Here is a 21228-nt window from a genome sequence, read left to right on the forward strand (position 1 = left end):
ACAGGAAGACAAGATCGGGCCAGGTAAAATACAGATTTTTGTACATCTTGGTTCTTGTGAGTTCTCCTGAACAGATTCACTTGCACTAAAGGGGTAAATTCACTAATCACAGTCAGTTAATAGGTAATTCAAACAAATTCAAAATTACAGACAGCTTCTGCACTAAATGCAGTGTCCACCAGAACCACTGCGATATCATGTTGTATAAGAAAACATGCTATTGCTGTTCTCTTTACTAATGCTAGAAAGATCAAACTCAATAGATTAAATTATTAAGCGTGACTATCTGAGGAGTGATCTGAGAAATGAATTTGACTGTAGTTCTCTGCTGCTGCAACCATTTTGATACATTTTTAAACATTCCTGCTTTTTTTCCACCCGTCCGCCACAAAGCTCCTTAAAGGGATAGTTCACAGAAAATTCAATTTCACTCGAAACGGCCTTTTAGTGGAAATTTAGGCTAAAAAAATGGTGTCAATTATGTATTTCGAGTTGAATATGAATGCCTGGGTTCAAGGATACTTTGATAACACAACAGGAGCAGTATGGAGTCATTGTAAGTGTTTTACTGAAACACTTACAATGAGAAGTTTACTTCCATTGTATTGGATTCGACTGCAACACTGTTTACCCCTGAAACTCCAGAAGTGTCTTGTGGACTCAGACACTTCACCCACCCCTCCATCAGCATATTGCCGAGTAGATAATGAGTGAGTTTATATTTTGAACTGCTATTGTGAACTATCCCTCTAACACTATGGAAGTGCAATACGAAACTGGAGATCCCTGTGGAAGTCAACTTGATCAGTACGCTGCAAGACTCACCCAAGCAGGCGGATCCATTGAGGTTGGGCTCGAAGCCTCCGTCACAGACACACCCTCCAACAGGTACCATCCATTCTCCCTCAGCATTGCAGTGCATGCGGGGGGGCGTACCTCCCTGTGCTTTACTGTTGGGGACACATGTCCCGCTCACGGGCACTAAGGCCGTGGGCTCTGCCCCCGAGGGAGTCGCTGGGTAAGAGGCCAAGAAGAGGCTGGTGGCTGGACAGCGCCGGTAGAAGACGGAGACACCCATGAGGGAAACACAAGCTCCACTGTCAACAATAGCCAGGACAAATCTGCAACATGCGTCAGGTGTTAAGAAGGAGAACAGCGAGAACATTCATAAAGCATGAGCAACAAAGTGTAGTTCAGTGGCAGTTACCCGTTGCGTGTGAGAGGGGCAAAGCTGCGTGTCTTGATGTTGATTCGACTGTATCTGTTCGGCTGGTACTGGTGAGGGGAACTGGGCTCCACCTTGGAGAAACTCTTATCTGCTGCAATGGTGTCGATTTTCACCCAACCCTCCCTGGTGTCCTTCTCCTTGCTGGACGGCTGCAGAGAGGACAGAGGGGAACGAGTCAGTGGAGGTAAAGATGAGCGATTAACAGGAAACACAATTGCACAGAGAGAACGTGTGGTCGACTAGCTCACTTTGGAAATGTGCAAGTTAGAAAAGCAAAGCAGTTATGATAGGGTTGGGAAAGAATGAGAAGAAAGACCAGCTCGAGTTTGTGCCGTGTTCTTTCCCAGGCACAGATGAAACAGTTAAGTGAGGAGGGTAAATGTTTACTCAGATATGCAGTCTGAAGGTCCCAGTGGGGGTTCCTGCTCCAGTCCCTGCACAGACTCAGAGCACTGCAGTGCTTTGTGCTCTTCTCTGATTCCTCATCAGGCTTTGATTTGCATATTTAAAAAGCATCTCACTTCCCTGAGGAAAAATGCATTCATCTGTACAAACAACACTGCGCCCTTCCCGCTGTGACTGCAACAGCATATGGAGCTCGGGTAGTTTGGCCCCACCGCAACACGCAAACATGCAAAACTAAACACAGAAATATAAAAATTCATCTTACATCAGTACATCAGTCGCTGGAAAAATGTGCTAACTGCTTCACTGACATCAGAGAATTTCCTGCAGTGAGTGTAAAACGGCCACTGCTGTTTATTTTATGTAGTAAAGCTGTAATAAGCGGGACTCAAGTGACGTTTCTGGAAACCACAGTGGCGCGTATTTGCATTTTGTAAACCGTAGCATGTGCTTCACACCAGCGTGGTCTGAGGAGGCCGTCAATCTCAGCAGCTTATCTTGGCAAGCGCAACAATAATCGAGGTGATTACACAATTACTTCCCTGTCATGGGATGATGAGCGCTTTTGCTGTTTTGGTGCAACAGCAATCACATTTTTTTAGTGATTCTGTCTGAGGGTTGTTTGCTTCCAGCAGTGACGAAAAACAGCTGGAAAGAAGCAGAGGAAATGTTCCCTGCTGCATCAAGTTTAGAGCTTGATTTGTATGAACCACAATCAGAGATTAGCTGCTGAACACTTTGAATTTCTTATCAGTCTGTTTATTCAGCAATGAAGATGCTGCGACCTTGTTATAGATAAGAGGACAAAACTCACAACAAAAAACAAGCTATTAAATAATTGCTGCTCGGGTGAAATTCAACACAAACATTTCCAGTTTCCCAAGTGTCAGGTCAGATAAACATAAGACACATTTCATATTACTTCTACTTAATTTATCACACTTTTTAATTTAGTTATTTATCCATTCAGTAATGATAAAACTTATATAAAAAATGGCTGCTTTTGAACACCAAGGCTGCAGGCACACGATTATGAATAAATCAAAATTTTTCTTATTACCCTCCCTGTCAGATATGTTAATATATTTGAATAGCTATATAGAAATATTCAGGAATGTTTTATTGCAATCTAATGCTGGAAATTATACTGCAAGAAGCACCAAAAAGAATGGTAGGACTACATAGCTAAAAGGCAAAACTTTTATATAATATAATTTATTCCAGCAGAATCAGTTTTTGTGAATCCAAATAAGGTGGATTGCACATAAATTACAACATTGAGTTTATAAAAAATATATAATGGTCATATAACATTGGGATCCTAATACAGCACATCCTGTGATGTCGTTCTTCTGCCTCACCTCAGCCGCCCAGGTCCTCTCCAGCTCCCTCTGGGAGTCGGCCTGTTTGAAGTACAGGGTGAGCGTCTCTCGGCAGGTGGGTGATGGTGATCGCAGGCTGGCGCAGTCACGCACCGAGAAACGCAATGTGACAAACACCCGTGGAGCCGAGTGGCGGAACAGGAAAGGTGTAGCCAGCCAGTTGTCCTGCTGACGGGGGTTTTGGTTGACATTACAGACCTCAAAGGTCCGTATGAGCTTCCCCCGGTCGTCCAGGACACTGACCTCGTCCCACTGACAGAAACAGAAACAACATTATGAGCTTGTGTAAACTCAACATGGTAAAGGAGAGATGTGATATGAAGCAGGGCGCTCAGGAGTCACTCTGTATAAACTGTGGTCAAACACCCTGCTACGTTAAACTATTATCAACAGGGTTAACTTTGGTTTATATGTCACAAGGTAAATATTTAGAATATTTCCGGTGTTGCAGACATTTGGGTTTAGTCCTTAACTCGGATCTCACACAGCTGTTTGACATCTTCATCCTTTGTGAGAATTGTATAACAAAGCATTTGTTTCGTTCGGGTGTAACACACAGTGGTATTGAATCCAGAGGTTGTTCTTCACTGCAGTGATGTAGGTCATCTCCATGTCCTCTGTGTACTCCATGATAGATTTTCCATTGTCTAATTATCAGTGATACAGTGATTATGAAACCAGCAGTTAAATAAACCATTTGACCCTTTCAGTTAGAACAAAACATGATTCAAGGGATGCAACTGTAATGATGAAGAACAAAACCTTTTTTTATATATTTTCTTAACCTTAACCCCTAACCCGAGTATCTGGCTGCGTTTTTCTGTTTCTTCTATCCAAATATATGCCAGGACCTCGAACCTGAGTGAGGCCCATATATAGCAATGCTACTTTCAAATCCATTCTCGATTTTGGCTGTTGGCCACACCAGTGTCAGCTGAGAGCCACTGAGGTCATCTGTATGTGTGCCAAAATTGGTTTGGATGAGGATTCACTGAAGTCACTGGGATGGCTCGCCTAGGAATCATACACTTTTTATACCAAATTTTGCGCCCATCCATTAAGTTGGTGCAGCACACCTAATAAAGAGGGATCATCCTCTGGGGACCTTGAATGTCGTTGCAATATTACACTGCAGTACATCCAAACTCTGTTTTGAGAGCCAGACTGACAAATCAACAGTGAGCCAGATGTCCTGATTGTACTGGTTCATACACGGGGGGCAATGTTAATGGTTTTCAAAGAAACTATTTCTTCAGTGGAAAACAGTTCTAAAGGAAACTGCTCACAACATTTCCAGAGTGAAGAGATATTTCAAAAGTGAATTTCAAAGATTCTATACAAAATTCAGTTCACCTCCACTCACTGATAAAGGATGGGGGCAGGAAAATAAACCTATTTTCAAACTCAACTAAAACCAAAACTGTTTTCAAGGCCAAACATGACTAGAGGTATGAAAGAAGCAAGATTCAGACAGCGAAAAAACTAAACTAAAAAAATATGATGTTGGTATTTTTTTGCTGGGATGTACTGTAATGAAATATTATTTATGTCATGCATTGGTTGTAAATTTTGCTCTTGAGTGACGGGTGGCAAACATAGACTTTTTAATAATTTGACTCATCTGAATACTTGTGGATGCACCAATAGAAATGGACGTAAGTTGTATCTTCGAGAAAAGTGAGCGGCACAGACGCACGGTTCTCAATGAGTCCAAATGTAAATGTAGGCTCAGGATTTAGTTTCACCAATTATACAGTACAGTGCCTCCGAGGATGAAAAGGCTCTGCTTTAAGCCTGTGTAGCTCTGAGTGACAAGCAGACCCTTTTCTGTTGTAACACAGAAGAATTATGTATTAGGCCTCATCATCATTATTCTCCCTGCAACAAAGGCAACGGGACAAAAGGTCCTGACACCCTATCAGAGCGCATTTGGCATGTGTGTGAGTTCCTGTGTTTGTGCATGTTAATGTATCTCTGCGTGCTCACGTCTCTGTCTGTGTGTTGTTCTGACAGCCAGTGCGAACAAAGATCTTTGTGGCATCACACATGAGAGAGTGCATTCGTATATTTGGTCCAATTGGAATAATGATAAGATCCGTGAGCAGATAGAAAAAGTCTGAGGCGCTGTCAGTCTAATGGAGTGAAAGGACGGTTCTCTCTCTCTTTCTCTCTCTCTCTCCCAGGCCGTGATTCACCCTCTGTCAGGCTTTGGAATGAGAAAAATCGGATGGAGGGGACAACAGAGAGCACATGGTGGGGTGGAGGGATGCAGATGGAGAGCTGGGAGAGGGACAATTGGGCAAATTGTGCACGGGGAGAGTGCACGTGAGTGTATATTTTTGTGTGACAGAGTCAGGTGGCTGCAGCAATGACCATGTTGGGAAAGAAAAAGGTTTTCAGAAAGAGGGTTGCTGCTGGTGTCTGTGTGTGACACGCCATGACATCTCTTTCTACCTTTATGGGAGAAAAAACACAGTTGTTTTCTGACCCCAGACCCTGATCCCCCTTCCACCGCTGCCACCGCCTCCCCTCCCTCTCCCTTTCCTATTCCTCCCTGTCTTGTGGTGTCCCTCCCTCGTGGAGGAAGAAAGAAGAAAAGCGGGGCAGATTGGGGAGGAGGGGTGGATGAAGCGTTGGAAAGAGAGAGGGGAAAAAAATAGGGACGACTCATTGTGATTTAATTTGAACCGAAATGCCGGAGACCCACGCACTCTCATGTGATGGAGGACAGGGTGCTGTGTCTAAGTTCTTCCTCTCCTTCACTTCCTTGTCTTCCCGCAGTTATCCCTATGGTTCTTGTTTGTCCATAGTCTGTCCTTATGTGTGTGTGTGTGTGGAGCCAGGTCCTGACAAACCACCTGCATACCTGGGCTTATGGGCGTGATGGCATCCTTCTTGTTTTTTTATAGTATTTTTCTATTATAGTTTTTGTTATTCTAACTAATTTATTCAGTAGCATAATATTCATTCAACAATTGTAAGGTCAACTTGGGACCCCTATTGTTCCCCCAAATCGGAGACCTCCTGTGCCGACCTCCCCTCCCCCTTTAACGTATTTTATGTTATGTCATTATGTCATGTTTTTTTAATCCCCTTTTTTTACCCTTCTGAAAGAGTCAGTGAACAATGGTCTTACTAATCACATTAATGAAGGTTCTGTTGTATTTGGGTACGAAACCTTAATGACATCTGTGTTTATCTTCTGTTTCAGGCCAAAATGGCCGCCGTGAAAAGGGTCAGTTGTCCATGTCTTGATTCGAAAAAAACAATTTCTCTCCAGGACAAATAAAGTTTTGCAGCACTTTCTTCATCATCCATCACTCAAACACAGTGAGCTGGATTCACAGTCTTGAGGGAGACTGGTGTCTCCTGTGTCTGGACATTCTGCTCTGCACCTCCTGAGCCGCGGCCGCCGTCCGTTCACTGCGACCACGCTAGGGCCAAGCTTCCGGTCATTGAGTTCATGATAACTTGTGTGTCGCTATTAGGGTTGCAAAATTCCGGGAATATTCAAAGTTGGAAACTTTCCATGGGAATTAACAGGAATTAACGGGAATATATGGGAATATACGGGAATTAACGGGAATTAACGGGAATTAACGGAAATAAACTGGAAATGTTGTGGGTAATTTAAACTAACTGCATTTACCTTGTCATATACAGACATAAATATAAACATTTTGTTTTGTCATAGGCTGATTTGAGCCCTGAGGAAACTTTGGGCACTTGATTATACGCTTCTGCATCGTTGTGTCATTCTTAACATAGGTCTTTGCACAATATTTGCAAATGTACACAGCCTTTCCTTCTACATTGGATGGGGTGAAATTTCTCCACACATGAGATAGTGCACGTGGCATTGTTCTGTGGAATAAGATGAGAAAAAAGTTTGTAAAAAAACACTAATGCAATGCCAGAGATATAAATAGTTAGCCAAACAATTGGAATCGTCTGTAAAAATATTTTATAATTGATGGATAAATGTATGGAAATAGGCTAGATGAACAGATGAACAATCCTCAATCAGCATGCTAATATATTTTCCCCAGTAATATCATCGAAACTTACCTGACTAGTCCTGCACACTACAGCAGGCCTCAATAGCCCTTCCGTAGTGTGAAGGATGCTTGGAATTATCTGTGCATGTGATGGAAGAATGCACAGTGGAGGGTTGAAATTCAACGTGCAGCGTGTGCTGCATTCCATACATCTTTAAAATAGAGTTTTGAATGATGTTTTTATTGCTCAGGGTTTAATTTGCGTAGTTTTTTGTTTTTTTTTTAAATTCCCAAAATTCCCGAGCTTAACTTCCCATGGAAAGTTTCCGGAAATTTACCGAAAACTTCCGCCCCTTTGCAACCCTTGTTTGCTATTGGTTGTCTGGGTTCCAGGTTCACCTTCACCTTCTGTATCCTCTGTTGCCCAGATCTTCGTCATGACTACAAGCCCCAGACTGAGATATGATCCCCCAGCCGGCTGTGTGTTCGTGCACCCATCCGTCTGACCCAGGCCTCTAATCTGCCGCCTGACCAATTCACCAGGAGCCCAAAGTCGGCCCAGGCACAGCTCCCCTCTCAGCCGCCTGCCCCACTCTCCAGCGGTCCCTGCCTCGAGCCCCATGCTTCTTACGATCAACAACAAACAGCCTTTTTAAAATAAACCAACTCCTAGAAATGTAGCACAGGGGCAGGTCCATAGACAAAACTGTAGAGCGGAGAAAGGGGCACGCAGAAAATATGAATGTGCACACACTCTGATGTGCAAACACACAATGGAGGAACAAAGAGTGGGGAAAAAAAGGTAGACAAAAAAGGCAAAGAATACAGTAAGAAGTGGGAAGTCTCTGCTGGTTTGACACTGAGAGGAGATGAGGGGTAGAGTGGAGATTGAGTTGGGGGATGAAAGAAAGAATTTGAGGCGGAGACCCAGTGGCTCTGGGACTGTGAAGGGCAAAAGGGAGGAAGGATTAAAAGATGGGGAAAGAAAGACAGAGACAAAGACGGTTGTCAGTGCATTGAAAAGAACGGAGAGACGGTAAGACGGCGAGGAGAAGCAGGAGGAGAGAATATCCCCAACGCGCCTCCAGCAAAATAAAAGATGTGAGGAGAAAAGTCGGGAGAGGGTTAAAAAAAGAACAGACACATACACACTCACACACATACACACACTCACACAATACAACACACATGACCTCCCTCTTCCCCCCCCCCTCTCTCTCTTGATCTGTTTTTCTACTTTTCTCAGCTTGATGCCCCAGGTCAAATAACCATATCTCCATCATAGAAGCACTTCTCATCCAGGGACCATAAAGAAAAAAAAAAAGGTCCGCCTGACTGGCTCTCTCTCTCTCTTACACACACACACACACACACACACACACACACACACACACACACACAAACACAAACACACACACACACACACACACACACACACACATACAACCTTCCTCACGCATGTCCCCCTATTAGCATTTGCCGTCATGGTTCACAGACTCCTCACACACATGCGGCCCTAATTAATCCAACATCATGTACAATTATGGTTCGACACTGGAGGCCAGACTGGGGTGATAATGACGGTGCGTTAAGCTGCGGTTAAGTGTAAGGTGATATAAAAGACTCCATGTGAGTGTGCATGTCTGCCAGATGTGGCTCGAGACTACTGTACGTTCACATTTTACACCAACATGTGACATTTTGATGTCATATAGGGGAGTTGCTCAAATCTAAAAGTAGTGTTGACGTAGCGAGTGTTTTCATTTTCATGCGCCGTGTGATGCTTTAAATTTATAATTCAAACGTTTGAACATATTGTTCATTTAAGGAGAAAGGCTCAGGATAATATTGTTCCGGGTAATTGGCAAAGGAATTTCCTGCACGGTAACAAGAACGGCTTGGGCGACATGTGATGTCCCACAGTTTGACTGATTATTCCAGAGATGATGACAATGAAGACGGCGTATGAGTGTAATTATGAGCCATATTAGAGTTGAGCCACAATCACTCACAGATGAGTGCATTTAACTGACCCTGGGAGCTGACCCTGGCAAAGTCACGCAAGTATACACACACATGCACGCACACACACACATGCACACACACACACACGTAAGCCCGCTCACACGTATTCACAGCTCAAGGCCAAGTGACAACCTTACATAAAGAACAGCTCAAATATGGCAGATCTATGGTTCCATCACCACGTTTATTCCCACGCTGTTGCTTACCTGCTAAAAGCTTCACAATGAATGTCCAATGCCGGCAACTGAGCAAGATAATGACACTGACTTGAACCAATCACAACAAAGAGAAATGTATACCTCTACTCTAATCTTTGAGGACTATGTAGGGCATTTTCCATATTTTCTGACATTTAAAAGACCAAACGATTAACCAGTTAAGCAAGAATATTACTAATAGCTTAATCAATAATTAAAAATCATATTTCTATATTTACAGGCCAGTACCAAAGAAAATTAGTAACCATCACCAGTTCTATTAATACAAAATTGTGAGCAGTGTGTTTCTCCTTCTTAATACAACAGTTGAACAAGGCCACGAGTAAAGCGAATTAAACGCAATTAAAAAGCTACCGAAATAAAATGTCCCGTTACCTTTATTAAAAATCATGGATTTCTCTGGGTTTGAACATTGTTGGAAACATGTACAAAAGTACACAAGTCAAAAATACATATAACATATATGTTTTTGTTTTTAAACATATTAATAAAGAATAATTACAAATGATATCTTTAAGCACTGCAAAACAATGTGATTTACAACCATATACTCAAATGTGTAACACATTTGTTTTGTCTCCTGAAACCAGACGAGCCCATCGTCAGTCCACCCTGTGCTTACCCCCGTGTCTGGATAGGTGGTCCAACCCAGCTCTGAGGTAGACTCTGTTGTGTCCAGCAGCATCACTGCAGGGAGAGGAAGCAGAGACAAAGACGAGTCAAATGAGAACACAGAAATACACAATGTTCAGAATTCAAAGGGTCACCAGAGATCGCTGCTCAAGAGTGAAATCTCAAAGAGTTTGTGTTAATGATGCGTTCTCTCAAAGACTGAAGACCCCAGACTGTGTGATTCTGAGATGCCTTTAAGAAAAATGGATTAAGTTGTAATATAGATTAGATAAGATTAGCGTTTACAATTAATCCGTCTTTTTATTTGTTATTATAAACCACAAGTAGTTGGAAGCTATTGCCGGTGGAACAGGTCTGCATCTCTTTGATTTTTTCCTCCATGCAATAAAATCAGGGAGGGATCCAGCTGTGTGCATCTGTCAAACCAGATAACCGATCCTGAGTAATGATGCATTTTGGCACAATGTTCTGGTGTTTAAAAAATTAAACCGATTGACCTGATGGAGCACCGTGATTAAAGGTCAAATTTCCCAACTTTAAAAGGCCATAACAGTTACTGTCACATCCTGTTGAAACTTAGCGAGCTGATGCTTCTCCAACTTTGGTCAAAGGGGAACCATCACGATTTTGAGGGCGTCGATACGCTCGGTGTTGGTTTCTTGTCTGATTCCAGATTTAACAGGCGTTTGGTCATTTACACTCATCAGGAATGAAAGGCGTGAGAGGAGCTCATGACTTACATGTTGGAGAGTATTTTCACATAATTTGGTTTTAGTGCTTGATAAAGCAAGCTGGCAAAAAAAAATCACACACACAACGTGACGTTAACGCCCAGTGCTGTGTGCCGACACATGGCAGCTTCCCACACAAAACTGAAGCCCTCACATTTTCCATTAGTGTTTCAGAACCGTGGTGGCGAGCGTGGCCCCAGTCTGCCTCGGTCTGCACTCACCGATTGAGCACAGGCCAAAAGCTGTTGTGTGCACAGAGGTGGCAAAAAACGTTAGACTTCAGGTTTTGGATGCTCACACAGACTGAGATAATGGAGAAAAATGCACAGTGTCTGACTCTGTCATGCACAACACTGATCCCATAAAGGCCCGTAGAGACACACACACACACACACACACACACACACACACACACACACACACACACACACACACACACACACACACAGGCTAAGCATTGTTTGGAGGCAGCAGCCATCCACCACTGTTTACAAATAAATAATTCTCCTCATTGGTGTCATGCAATTTTTATGCTTTTCGTTTCCATTTCATGTCACACAATCGTTCACCAGAGAAAAGAAGAATCTCTCTCTCTCTCTCTCGCTCTCTCTCTCTGTCTCTCTCTCTTTCTCTCTCTCTTTCTCTCGCTCTCTCTCTTTCTCTCTCCTCTTCTCGTTCCGACAGCCAGACAAAGAGCGACTGAAAAATGTTATCCACCCAATCATCCCAGTCACAGGATGAGATTTCAAAAGGTAACCGCTGAACATCAGTGACTCACTGATACAGCACACTGTTTATTTCTCAGGTGTACACACATACACACACACACACACACACACACACACACACACACACACACACAACCACACACACATGCGCGTCTCTCTATAGTTGTGAGGACACTCACGGACATTATGTATTTTTCAGCCCCTTATATTAACCCTAACCATCACAACTAAATTCCTAACCCTTACCCTAACCCTAACTCTAAGTCTTAACCCTCAAAAAGCCAATTAAATTTGTGAGGACCAGCCAAAATGTTCTCACAAAGTCATAATGTCCTAACAATGATGGTATTAAATCAAAATGTTCCCCTCATTTCTATACATTGACATGTACACACACCCAAACACGCACACAGTATGGTGTAGCTATCAATACAGGACTTTGCATTGACCTCCATGCATTGTTGACACCCTAACCAGAACCTTATCCCTGACCTTAACCATGACAACTTAATGGCGGACCCCCACCCCTAACCCCAATTCTTAACCCTTTCAAACAGCCCTTTGAAAAAGTCAGGATGGGTCGAAATGTCCTCACTTTGTAAAGGTCGATATGCTCACAATGGTCCTCATAAAGATGTAACAACAAGGACACACACAGACACATTCTTATTCTTAATAAATCAAACGAATGAGAAGAAAACTGTCTCATCTGTGGTTTATGACATGAATCCCTGCATCACTCTGTTCTCTGACTGAGCTGTAAACAGTTTTTTTGATTTTAGGATTATACTCACAGATGGAGACCCTGTAAATCTGTCCTTCAATCCTTCATCTACCCCCCCCCCCCCCCAGTCTTTATGCGAGTCTCACTAAACTCACACATGTTCCGTGGAACGTGCTCCAGGATTCGGAGTGATATGAATCGTATCAAGAAGACGAACACAAATAGGCTGTGACACTGAGGGATTATATGCAGCCACAGGCATCAGAATAAATGCTTCTTAGTGCAGCGTTTGTCTGGACAGCTTGGCATAGCCGATCAGGAGGAAATCAGCTACAGGGAGAAGACTAAATCCACCAGGCCAGGAAATTTGAAGCCTTTCAGAGGAACGACGATTTCACTTTGCTGACGCACCTTTTCTGCTTTGTTTTACGATGCTGCTGAAAGAGGACGGATGTTGTACTGAACGCTTTCTCAAGCTCAGTGTGGTGACGGCCCTTAGATCCGAGAATCAACACTCACTTCTAAATGAACATTATATGTTTACTGCATTAACGCATGCATTCAAACATCATGCATTCTGACCTCATTAAGCACCATCATGTTTATATCAAAACACAAACAAACACGCAAATGTGTCATTCCAAATTCAATTAACCCTCTGCTTCGGGGCAGAGTCTTGCATGAATAATATATGGCAAACTATTTTGACATTAATATTTATGCCTCTACTATTTAGCTTCTCGTCGCGGGGCCTCAGGGACCACCGGTCCTCACGTCACCTCCGATCTTTGCAGGGAAAACCTGTACATGAGGATTACACGGAGGGCTGTTGGAGGAGCTTATGTCTTATTGCGTGACATTAGCATTTTGAATAATTCACCGTGACATCCTCAGATAAGCGGTGAGTGCTGTGTTGCACACACCTTCCAAGTATTATCTTGAGCTGAGGCATCATGACTGGATCTTGTGTGTGAGAAGTCGTAGAACAAAAGAGGGCAACGTCAGCCGGCGAGTCCACTTGGCGGTAAAAGCCCCTTTATTTAACTCTCAGACGAGCCCTCCATGTGCACCGAGCGCTGCTGCCTCGCTGCCATTGGTCCGTCCGAGGGGACGAGACACTCAAAGTTTGTCCCCGACAGTTTGGAGAAGTGCTGAGTCCGCAATCTGGACCTGAGTGCTGCTTTAATGCATGGCATTCTCTCACATCCTCCTGCTCCACTCTCATCTTCCACTCACTTTACTCAATAGGCTACCTTTCCCCCCACCCCCCCTTTTTTCCTCTACCTCCATCTTGTCCCTTGTCCCTCTCATCTGGCCTCTCTCTGCATGTGTGTATTATTCATCTGAAAAGTGACAGCAGGGTGGGCATCTCTGTACGTTAAATAAGAAGATAGGCTCGGCTCCATTATTGATGCCGGATCTGCTGTTTGTTTGGGAAGAGCTTTGATGAAGAGAAAGAGGAGACAACAGAAAAGAGAAAGGACCGGGTTATGAAACGGGAACGAGAGGAGGACGATGGGATTGAGTTTGTGCGTACTCATCTCCTCTCTCTCTCTCTCTCTCTCTCTCTCTCTCTCTCTCTCTCTCTCTCTCTCTCTCTCTCTCTCTCTCTCTCTCTCTCTCTCTCTCTCTGTGCGGTGTGGGTGTAAACGCTCCTTTGTGTTGTGGCGAGGTGGCCTGCATTAGTTCATGACAGTCCCCTCTGGAGTGTTCACTTCAGCTGAGTGACCCTCTTTCCGCTCTCTACGTTCATTTCTCTTTGCCCAACACTCTTTTTTTCCCCGGCTCTCTTGTGTGGCCATGCATGCAGCGACACTCTCCCAGCGCTAAGAGTGGTGCTGTCGTTCATGTCACGCCTCTTTGACGGCAGATGTATGCTACATTACTGCTCACTTCCCAGGCAATAGGAACACCAGGCACACGACCCCCCCGACAAAGAATGAAGGTGTTAACATTAATGTAGGCTAGGGGGGTGTGAGTGTGCGTGTGCGTGTGTGCGTGTGTGTATAAAATGTGCCACTAAAGTAGAAGCACCTGCAGAGAGTACACAAAGTCACTGAGCTCACACGTAACAAGATGTCAGAAGCACACACACACACACACACACACACACACACACACACACACACACACACACACACACACACACACACACACACACACACACACACACACACACATTACCGGCCCCAAAAAAATAAAATAATCCCCACAGTTGCCTGCGAGCATGCTGAGCAGCGGTCAGGTCGTATTTTGTCTTTTGTCCACTCATCCACCCTTCTCCACCCATTCTTTATACGCTCCAGATGCTCCCACCCACAGACAGTCAGTCCAGGACGTGGCCTCCACCAAACCATCATTACAAACAACCACAGCGAGAGAGTGATACGCCGAGACAGAGCCGGAGCGAGAGGAGGAGCGAGAGGAGGATGGGGGATTAACGCGATTCCAGAAATAAGCATGCACATGTCAGAGGGAGTTATCAAAAAAGTTTATGGCGGCTGAGCTGAATGAAAGTGCAGCTGCAGCAAACAGCACTTAAGCCAGGTTAGATGACAGAGCAAGGGCCGCGGTGATTTGCAGAACAGGCAGCAACAGGCACAGGTGGGAGGGACCTTCCACGAGAAGCTCACTCTCTCACTCGATGGGAACACATGAACTCACTCTCTCACTCGATGGGAACACATTTGCAAAGGTCAGGAGGCTGTGGGTGACTGCATCTTAAAGGGGGAGTTCTGCATTTTGCGGGAAATGTGCATAGTCGCTTTGCCAAGACCAAGGCAAAGTGAGTTTGTACAACTTCTTGTGTGACCTGCGAGGAAGTCAGAAATGTTTATAGCAGGTCCGAACGGCTACACTTGAAGCCGAGGGGAGGAATATCCGTCCCTCATAAACAAAGGGAGACACAACATTGTTTAAATATAGACAGCTGTATACATTTTCAGACAGTATTTCCTGGAAGACATTCTTAGTGTTCTACTTCTTCATTCGTATCAGAAGTGACAGAAAAGGTTGCGTAAAACTGCTCTGATTTTAAGATTTTATTGTCACCAGTGCAGCACCAGTTGCCTTTTTGGACTGGGCTGATTGTCGGGCCTGTGGTGATGCTGGTCACAGCTTTCTCTCTGAAGCTGTAAAAGTCCCCTTCAGTAATTGAGCTGCAGCAAGTAAAGACCGGCCGCACAAAGAGCTGCTCACCTGTCTGTTCAAAGTTCAGTGAAGCTCGGGACCTGCAACCCTGAACCGGAGTATCAGCTGACATGAAAGCCTTGTTTTCGTGATCGGGATTTTATGTTGTTGAGTGTGAATGTGAACTATTCAGAAATTGTCTGTATTGAATTGTCTGTCTCAAATATGCTGTATCTTGCTTTATTTTTACTCTTCACTATTTAATCATTAGTGATTTTGTTTCCTGTTTCTAGCCTTTATTTTCACATTTGCCATACAGACACAAAAGCGGTATCAACCTAATCATTTCACTCTGAGCAATAATACACATCTTTGTCCAGATGTAAATAATCACTGTGTTATTTAATGAAAGCCAAAAGTGTGTCCTTCAGTCTGCCAGCATGTTCATAGGAGAGCTCTGATCCGTGAGCCGTGGAAATAGAGAATAAAGTTTTACAGAATCCTGAACCTGATCCAAACATATTTTAATAACCATCTCCACCATAAACAACAATTAAGAGGAAGGAATGTAAACCTGAGCTCGACCGGTGTTATGTTTCTGTTGTTGTGTCATTACACAGCCTTCAGTTATCAAATGTACTGTAGCTCTCCCTCCGTGCAAACTTGCCAAGTGCGGCTTTAATGTGAAATTCAAAACTGCAAACTACATTCCAGTGTCAGGGCAGCCGATACCACACGTTCATCTTTCAGTCATATTTGGCTTTAACTCACCGCCTGTCCACACGGGCGTATTATCTGTGATGCAATCTGCCACGACACTGACTGACTCGGTCGGCAGCTGCCAGGGGGCTCGAGTCCCTCACATCACCAAATGACAGATGCATGATTTCTCTGAGGAAAAGTAGCCTAATGTCGTTAAAGCGCACTCGACAGCCACAGAAAATGCTGCAGCTTTTATTCTAAATTACAAAAACGATGCTTTAAAAAACGCCCTGTAACAGATAATTGTTGTTGTTGTGTCAGTAATGGGGGGGGCTGCGTCCTCCACTTCCCACCAGACTGTGATTTCTCTCTTTCTGCAGCTCGGTGCACAGTGACTGGCCGGATGAACGAGAGCAGGAAGCTTTCCAGGGCCGTCAGGGGCGTCTGTCCCGCTGCACCCCCACTGTGACAAGCATGACATTTATTTTCATATCACACGTTCTCTAATTCATCACGTCCTGAACGCAGAATTGCTCACTACACCCAGGATAAGGACGGTAACCTGCTTAATTAATACCCAATTAAAGCCAGAAACAAGTAACAGCAGGAAAGATGGAGGAGATGACCTTAGAGTGAGAACGTCAACACGGCCCAAAATGTATCCTGCTGGTGTTTGTCTTTGTAACCAGTGGTGGAGGAAATACTCAGATGGTTAACCTGAGTTCCAGTTTCAGTGCTGTGATGTAAAAAATGGTCCACAGCAAGTTTTACTTCTCAAAAAATATCCTTAACGTGTCAGAGTGTAGAACAATGGTCACTGTAATATTATTAGATCCTTAACACTGATGCATCATTATGTAAACTCAGTAGAACACATTTCTCCGCCAAGGCCCAACACCCTCAATTTAATCAAGCTGCAACAAACGTCACACACTCTTAACGTTCCTGATCAAGATCCATGAATTATTCTGTGGAAAAAATGTAGAAAATTGCTCCATCTTACAAAACAAAACAAAATGTGGCTCCGCCCCTGATTTAGATCTGCACGAAAATTGATCATGTTCTTCCCTGACCCACAGAACACCCCTCCACCAGATTTCATGGAAATCTGCTCAGCTGTTTTTATGTAATCTTGCTTAAAACTTAAAACAAAACAAAGGGACAGTTGTGAAAACATAACCTCTCAACAAGTTGCAATGAGCAAACTGCTTGAAAATTCTAATTTCATTACATTTATTTAATCCTTGCTGTTTTGTGATTTATTACCTGTAAATACCTCTGAGTTCATGTCTTCATCACTGTTTGTTTGTTGATTTGTTTATTTGTTTTATGTAAGCAGATTTACACAAAACCTGGATTACCGTGAAACTTTATGGAAGGGCGCGGTTTGGGTCAGGTGGCAGATGCAGAATTTGTTTCCCTCACTTTTTTTAACATTGTGAAATCGGGCGTTTTTCATTTCCGTTTACATGGATTAATATGGAAATTGATCAAATGAATCCGTCATGTTTAGGGAACTGATTTTTAAGAGTGTGTACACGATTTGTTGTAGAAAACCAAATGGATCTGGTGAATTCAAACTGTTGGGCCTTGGTGAAGGTATGAACTACACTGAATGACTTTGTTATGGAGACAAAAACCTGTAACTTTATCTTATGCTTCAAACTTCCAAATCATTAAAACCAATAGAGGTTTAGAGGTGATGTGTATTTTTGGTAAAAACTCTGAAAAAAGGTCCAAGGGAAATATTCGGGTAAAGTGATTGAAATCAGCAAATCTGGGAAATGGTTTCTGACTTTCTGACCTCACTGTATTTTGACGATGTTAGAAGTCAGCGCACGCGGCCTGTTGCCTTTTGGTCACCATCAGATGAGATTACCTTCTCCGGCTATGACATACGTGCATTCCACTAATGATACAAGGTTAATTTCTGGATGTTCACAGCTCGATGAGCATCGCTGCAGCTCCGCTCATCCATGAAGAGCTGGAGGGGCATCAGGTGTGCCTCCCATGCGCCGGCATCCCCCTTAGCGCGGCGTGCTAATCCAATGTGAATACGCAATCCAACGCCACAGATCCAACTATTTAGAGGCCGGCCGTGCGGCTTCACATCAACACCTCGCGTCAACAATGCATGTGGGTGAACGCACCGACACTCACAAAGGCAGCAGCACGTGAGGGTGACAAATCAAATGCCCTGCCACTCACAGCGCTCTGCAGTTTGTCAGCATGGAGGGAAACAGCAGATCGGCTTTTATTCTCTTAACTGTGAGAAACAAAAAGGATACAAAAGACAGCGCTTTATGTTCTGTGACAAGGTTGTTAGAGCAGGAAACACCGATTCATCACACAGACAATAAACAATGGAAACACAGACAGTAAAGTGTCAGTTAACACGCAGCCATGTTCAGTCCAGACAGACACATCGTTTACTTTGATCAAATCTGAGGCAGACGTCAAATCCGCCTCCCGTGACATAACTCGCAGCTTCAATTGGAGTGGATTTATGAAGATGACCGTGCTATTGGGTTAATACTGTATTATGAAGAGCTCTATTTCAATTATTACGCAGAGTCAGTAGGCCAGTGGCCCGGTGCAGCCTCTCGCCCGCTCTCTGTCATTCCGTCTCATCTCAGTCCAGGCCATCTGTTACACACACACAGCTCAAATCTGTGGCATGGGGCTGACATTTGAGTTACCTCTGTTTACAGGCCCGCTGCTGGCACACACCTCCCAGTTAAACGGAGGCCGATGGGAGATGAGCGTGAACAGGTGCAGCTCTTCTCCTTAGAGAGAAATGGCGTGCTGACTGCTGGAACCCCCCCCCTCGGCAGGATGTTGGAGCGGGAGTTATGTGTAGGCAGACGCTGAAGCATGCGTGCACCCACAACGAGACCCACTCACATATGTACAGAGAGACACAGGCACGTACATACAAGAGGCAGTTTATCAATCAATTTGTTCAAGGATGGAGTCTCACTTGACTTTCCAGACACACACACACACACACTTCCTGCCTCGCGCTTGCAATTTTTAACGAACATGATATTTACATTTTTGAGAAAACATGGAGAGTAAGGAGTAGAAACTAAAGACATGCATCCGGAGAAAGAAAGCGCCTCTCATAACTGGGCTGAAGGGGTCAAGGGTCTCCGGCTGAGTGACATGGGGGCTGAGGGAGCTGCAGACCCCCCCCAGTCAAAGAGAACTGGGTTATGCAACTTATTATTCATTTGTCCCCGGCCTTATTTCCATATTCTTTTATTTCAGGGAGCTAAATAGGCCCCGGCACGCACCTGGCACTTCCATGCCAACAAAGTCCTGTCTAATGTGCTGCCACGGCGGCTCACACGAGCATGTGCATGCATATTCACCCACTTCAGATACAATACAGGGGCGCACAAAGCTAACATGCACGGGGAGAGAGGTGGTAATTATTCAGGGGGGTCCCCAGATGGAGGTGGAGCACCAAAATATCCAGAGTTTCTTAGGAGGTGCTGCGGCCGGCCCACCTTGCAGTTTCACACATTGTCAAAGTGCCCAGAATTCCACAGAGAGCCACATACTCAACAGTGTCCATGTTACACTTGTGGACTACAAGTACAAGCACATGATGAGGGGAGCTGTGCAAACTCTCCATCACGCTTTACCGCCGCACACACACTCACACACACACACACATACACACACACACATCAGGCCTACACATGCAAGCAGAGATGTAATGTGAATCATTTTTTAATCATTTAAAAAAAGTTTGTTCCTCACCTTCCTCTGCTGAATGAGGCCGGAAAATCAGACAGAGACACAGAAAGACCCTCCACATCTCCACTACAGAATGAAACTGACAGAGAGAGAGAGGGAGGGAGAGAGCATGAAAGAGAGAGAAAGAGGGAGATAGAGTGAGTGTGTGTGACAGACAGAGCGAGTGAGCAGGAGAGGGGGGGTGGGATTGAGAGAGAGAGGAAAGAGGGAGAGAGAGAGGGAGAGGGAGGAGGTGGAGTCTGTTTGCTCTATTTATCTGAGGGAGAGAGAGAGAGAGAGAGAGAGAGAGAGAGAGAGAGAGGATGAGGGGGTGGATGGATGAATGGATGAGGGAAGGAGAAAAATATTTACAGAGCAGCACATACAATAAGGAAGCTGGCAAGTGAGGGAGCAAACAAAACAAAACAGCCGCTGTCATAGAGACAGTAGAAGAGAGAGAGAGAGATCAGAAAGAGAGAAAGAAAAGAGGGGGGGAGAGAGAGAGGGAGTCCTTTTTTCATTTGAGAGAAAACAAAGAGACAAAGAATGAAAGAAATAAAGGGTGAGTCAACATGAGAGAGTGACACACACACACACAGAGAGTGAGAGAAGGAGGCGGAAAGATTAATAAACAAGTTTGGTTTGTAAAACAACTGTCTAGACACGTCTGAGGCTTCTGCTGCAGCTCGGCTTGGAGGAGGCCGCCTGGCACACTGGGGCTGTGGCAGCTCTCACATGTCTGGACACTGTGCTGCTCACTGGCATCTTTCAAGCTGCGGCATGTGAACGTTTCCCAAATTTCATCTCCTCTCTTATTTTCCTCCCTGGCTCCCTCTCACTTCCTGACTTTTTGACGGAAATGAAGAGGATTTAGACGGATTTCTTGACGCTCTCCATCCTTCATACGACCACCACCACCCCTCTCCTCCTCATACCCCCCCCCCCTCTCAGACACTCTCATTGCTCATCCAGACACACACACACACACACACACACACACACACACACACAAACACACAAACACACAAACACACACACAAGGACACATAAACTCAACAGCCCCTCCGGTCCGTGCACGCCACTCGCTGGTCAGACCGCAGCACTGCAGCTTGTTGATGGCTTTTCATGCCCCAGTTCACTGCAATGAATAAAACTTCAGTAGACTCTTGCAGGGAGATGTTGCCTATTGGCTTGACACAGTTAGATGGCCCCATTCCCAGCCAGCCGGGGGCCCTTTACCCTCGGCTCTTTGCTCCGAGAGGCTGATGTGCGGAGGGCAAAGTGGAGAGGGTCCACTTTGTCCATTTTGTTCTTTTGCAGCAGCTCGCTCCCTCTGGCTGCTATAGGATAAAATGTCAACGCGTGTGTGTTTTAGAACTGAGACAATGGGTTCATTGATTAGTCAATCATCAGAAAAGGATCACAGTCAATTAATCACTAAATATTCAAACAAAAAACCTCTGGCCTTCTATGTGTGAATATTGTTTTCATTATCACGTTTACCAAGGACTTTATGTTTTTTTCTGTGCTTGTTGTCTGTCAGTTTAATGGTCAGCAGGATTACTCAAAAACTACAAAACA

General features: G+C 44.4%; 1 protein-coding gene across 1 annotated transcript in view; it reads right to left on the reverse strand.

The window, feature by feature from the left end:
* Positions 1 to 19729, reverse strand: part of ephb6 (eph receptor B6) — a 34263-nt gene extending 14534 nt beyond the window's left edge. The window contains exons 1-5 of the mRNA XM_061080697.1: positions 19672 to 19729; positions 9879 to 9943; positions 2995 to 3267; positions 1208 to 1377; positions 826 to 1121 (exon numbers count right to left, since the gene is read on the reverse strand). Coding sequence (XP_060936680.1) covers positions 826 to 1121; positions 1208 to 1377; positions 2995 to 3267; positions 9879 to 9943; positions 19672 to 19729 — 862 coding nt within the window. The remainder of the gene's footprint in view (positions 1 to 825; positions 1122 to 1207; positions 1378 to 2994; positions 3268 to 9878; positions 9944 to 19671) is intronic.
* Positions 19730 to 21228: the final 1499 nt, after the last annotated feature.

This window comes from Limanda limanda, chromosome 11 (assembly GCF_963576545.1).
Source record: "Limanda limanda chromosome 11, fLimLim1.1, whole genome shotgun sequence".
Classification (NCBI taxonomy): domain Eukaryota; kingdom Metazoa; phylum Chordata; class Actinopteri; order Pleuronectiformes; family Pleuronectidae; genus Limanda; species Limanda limanda.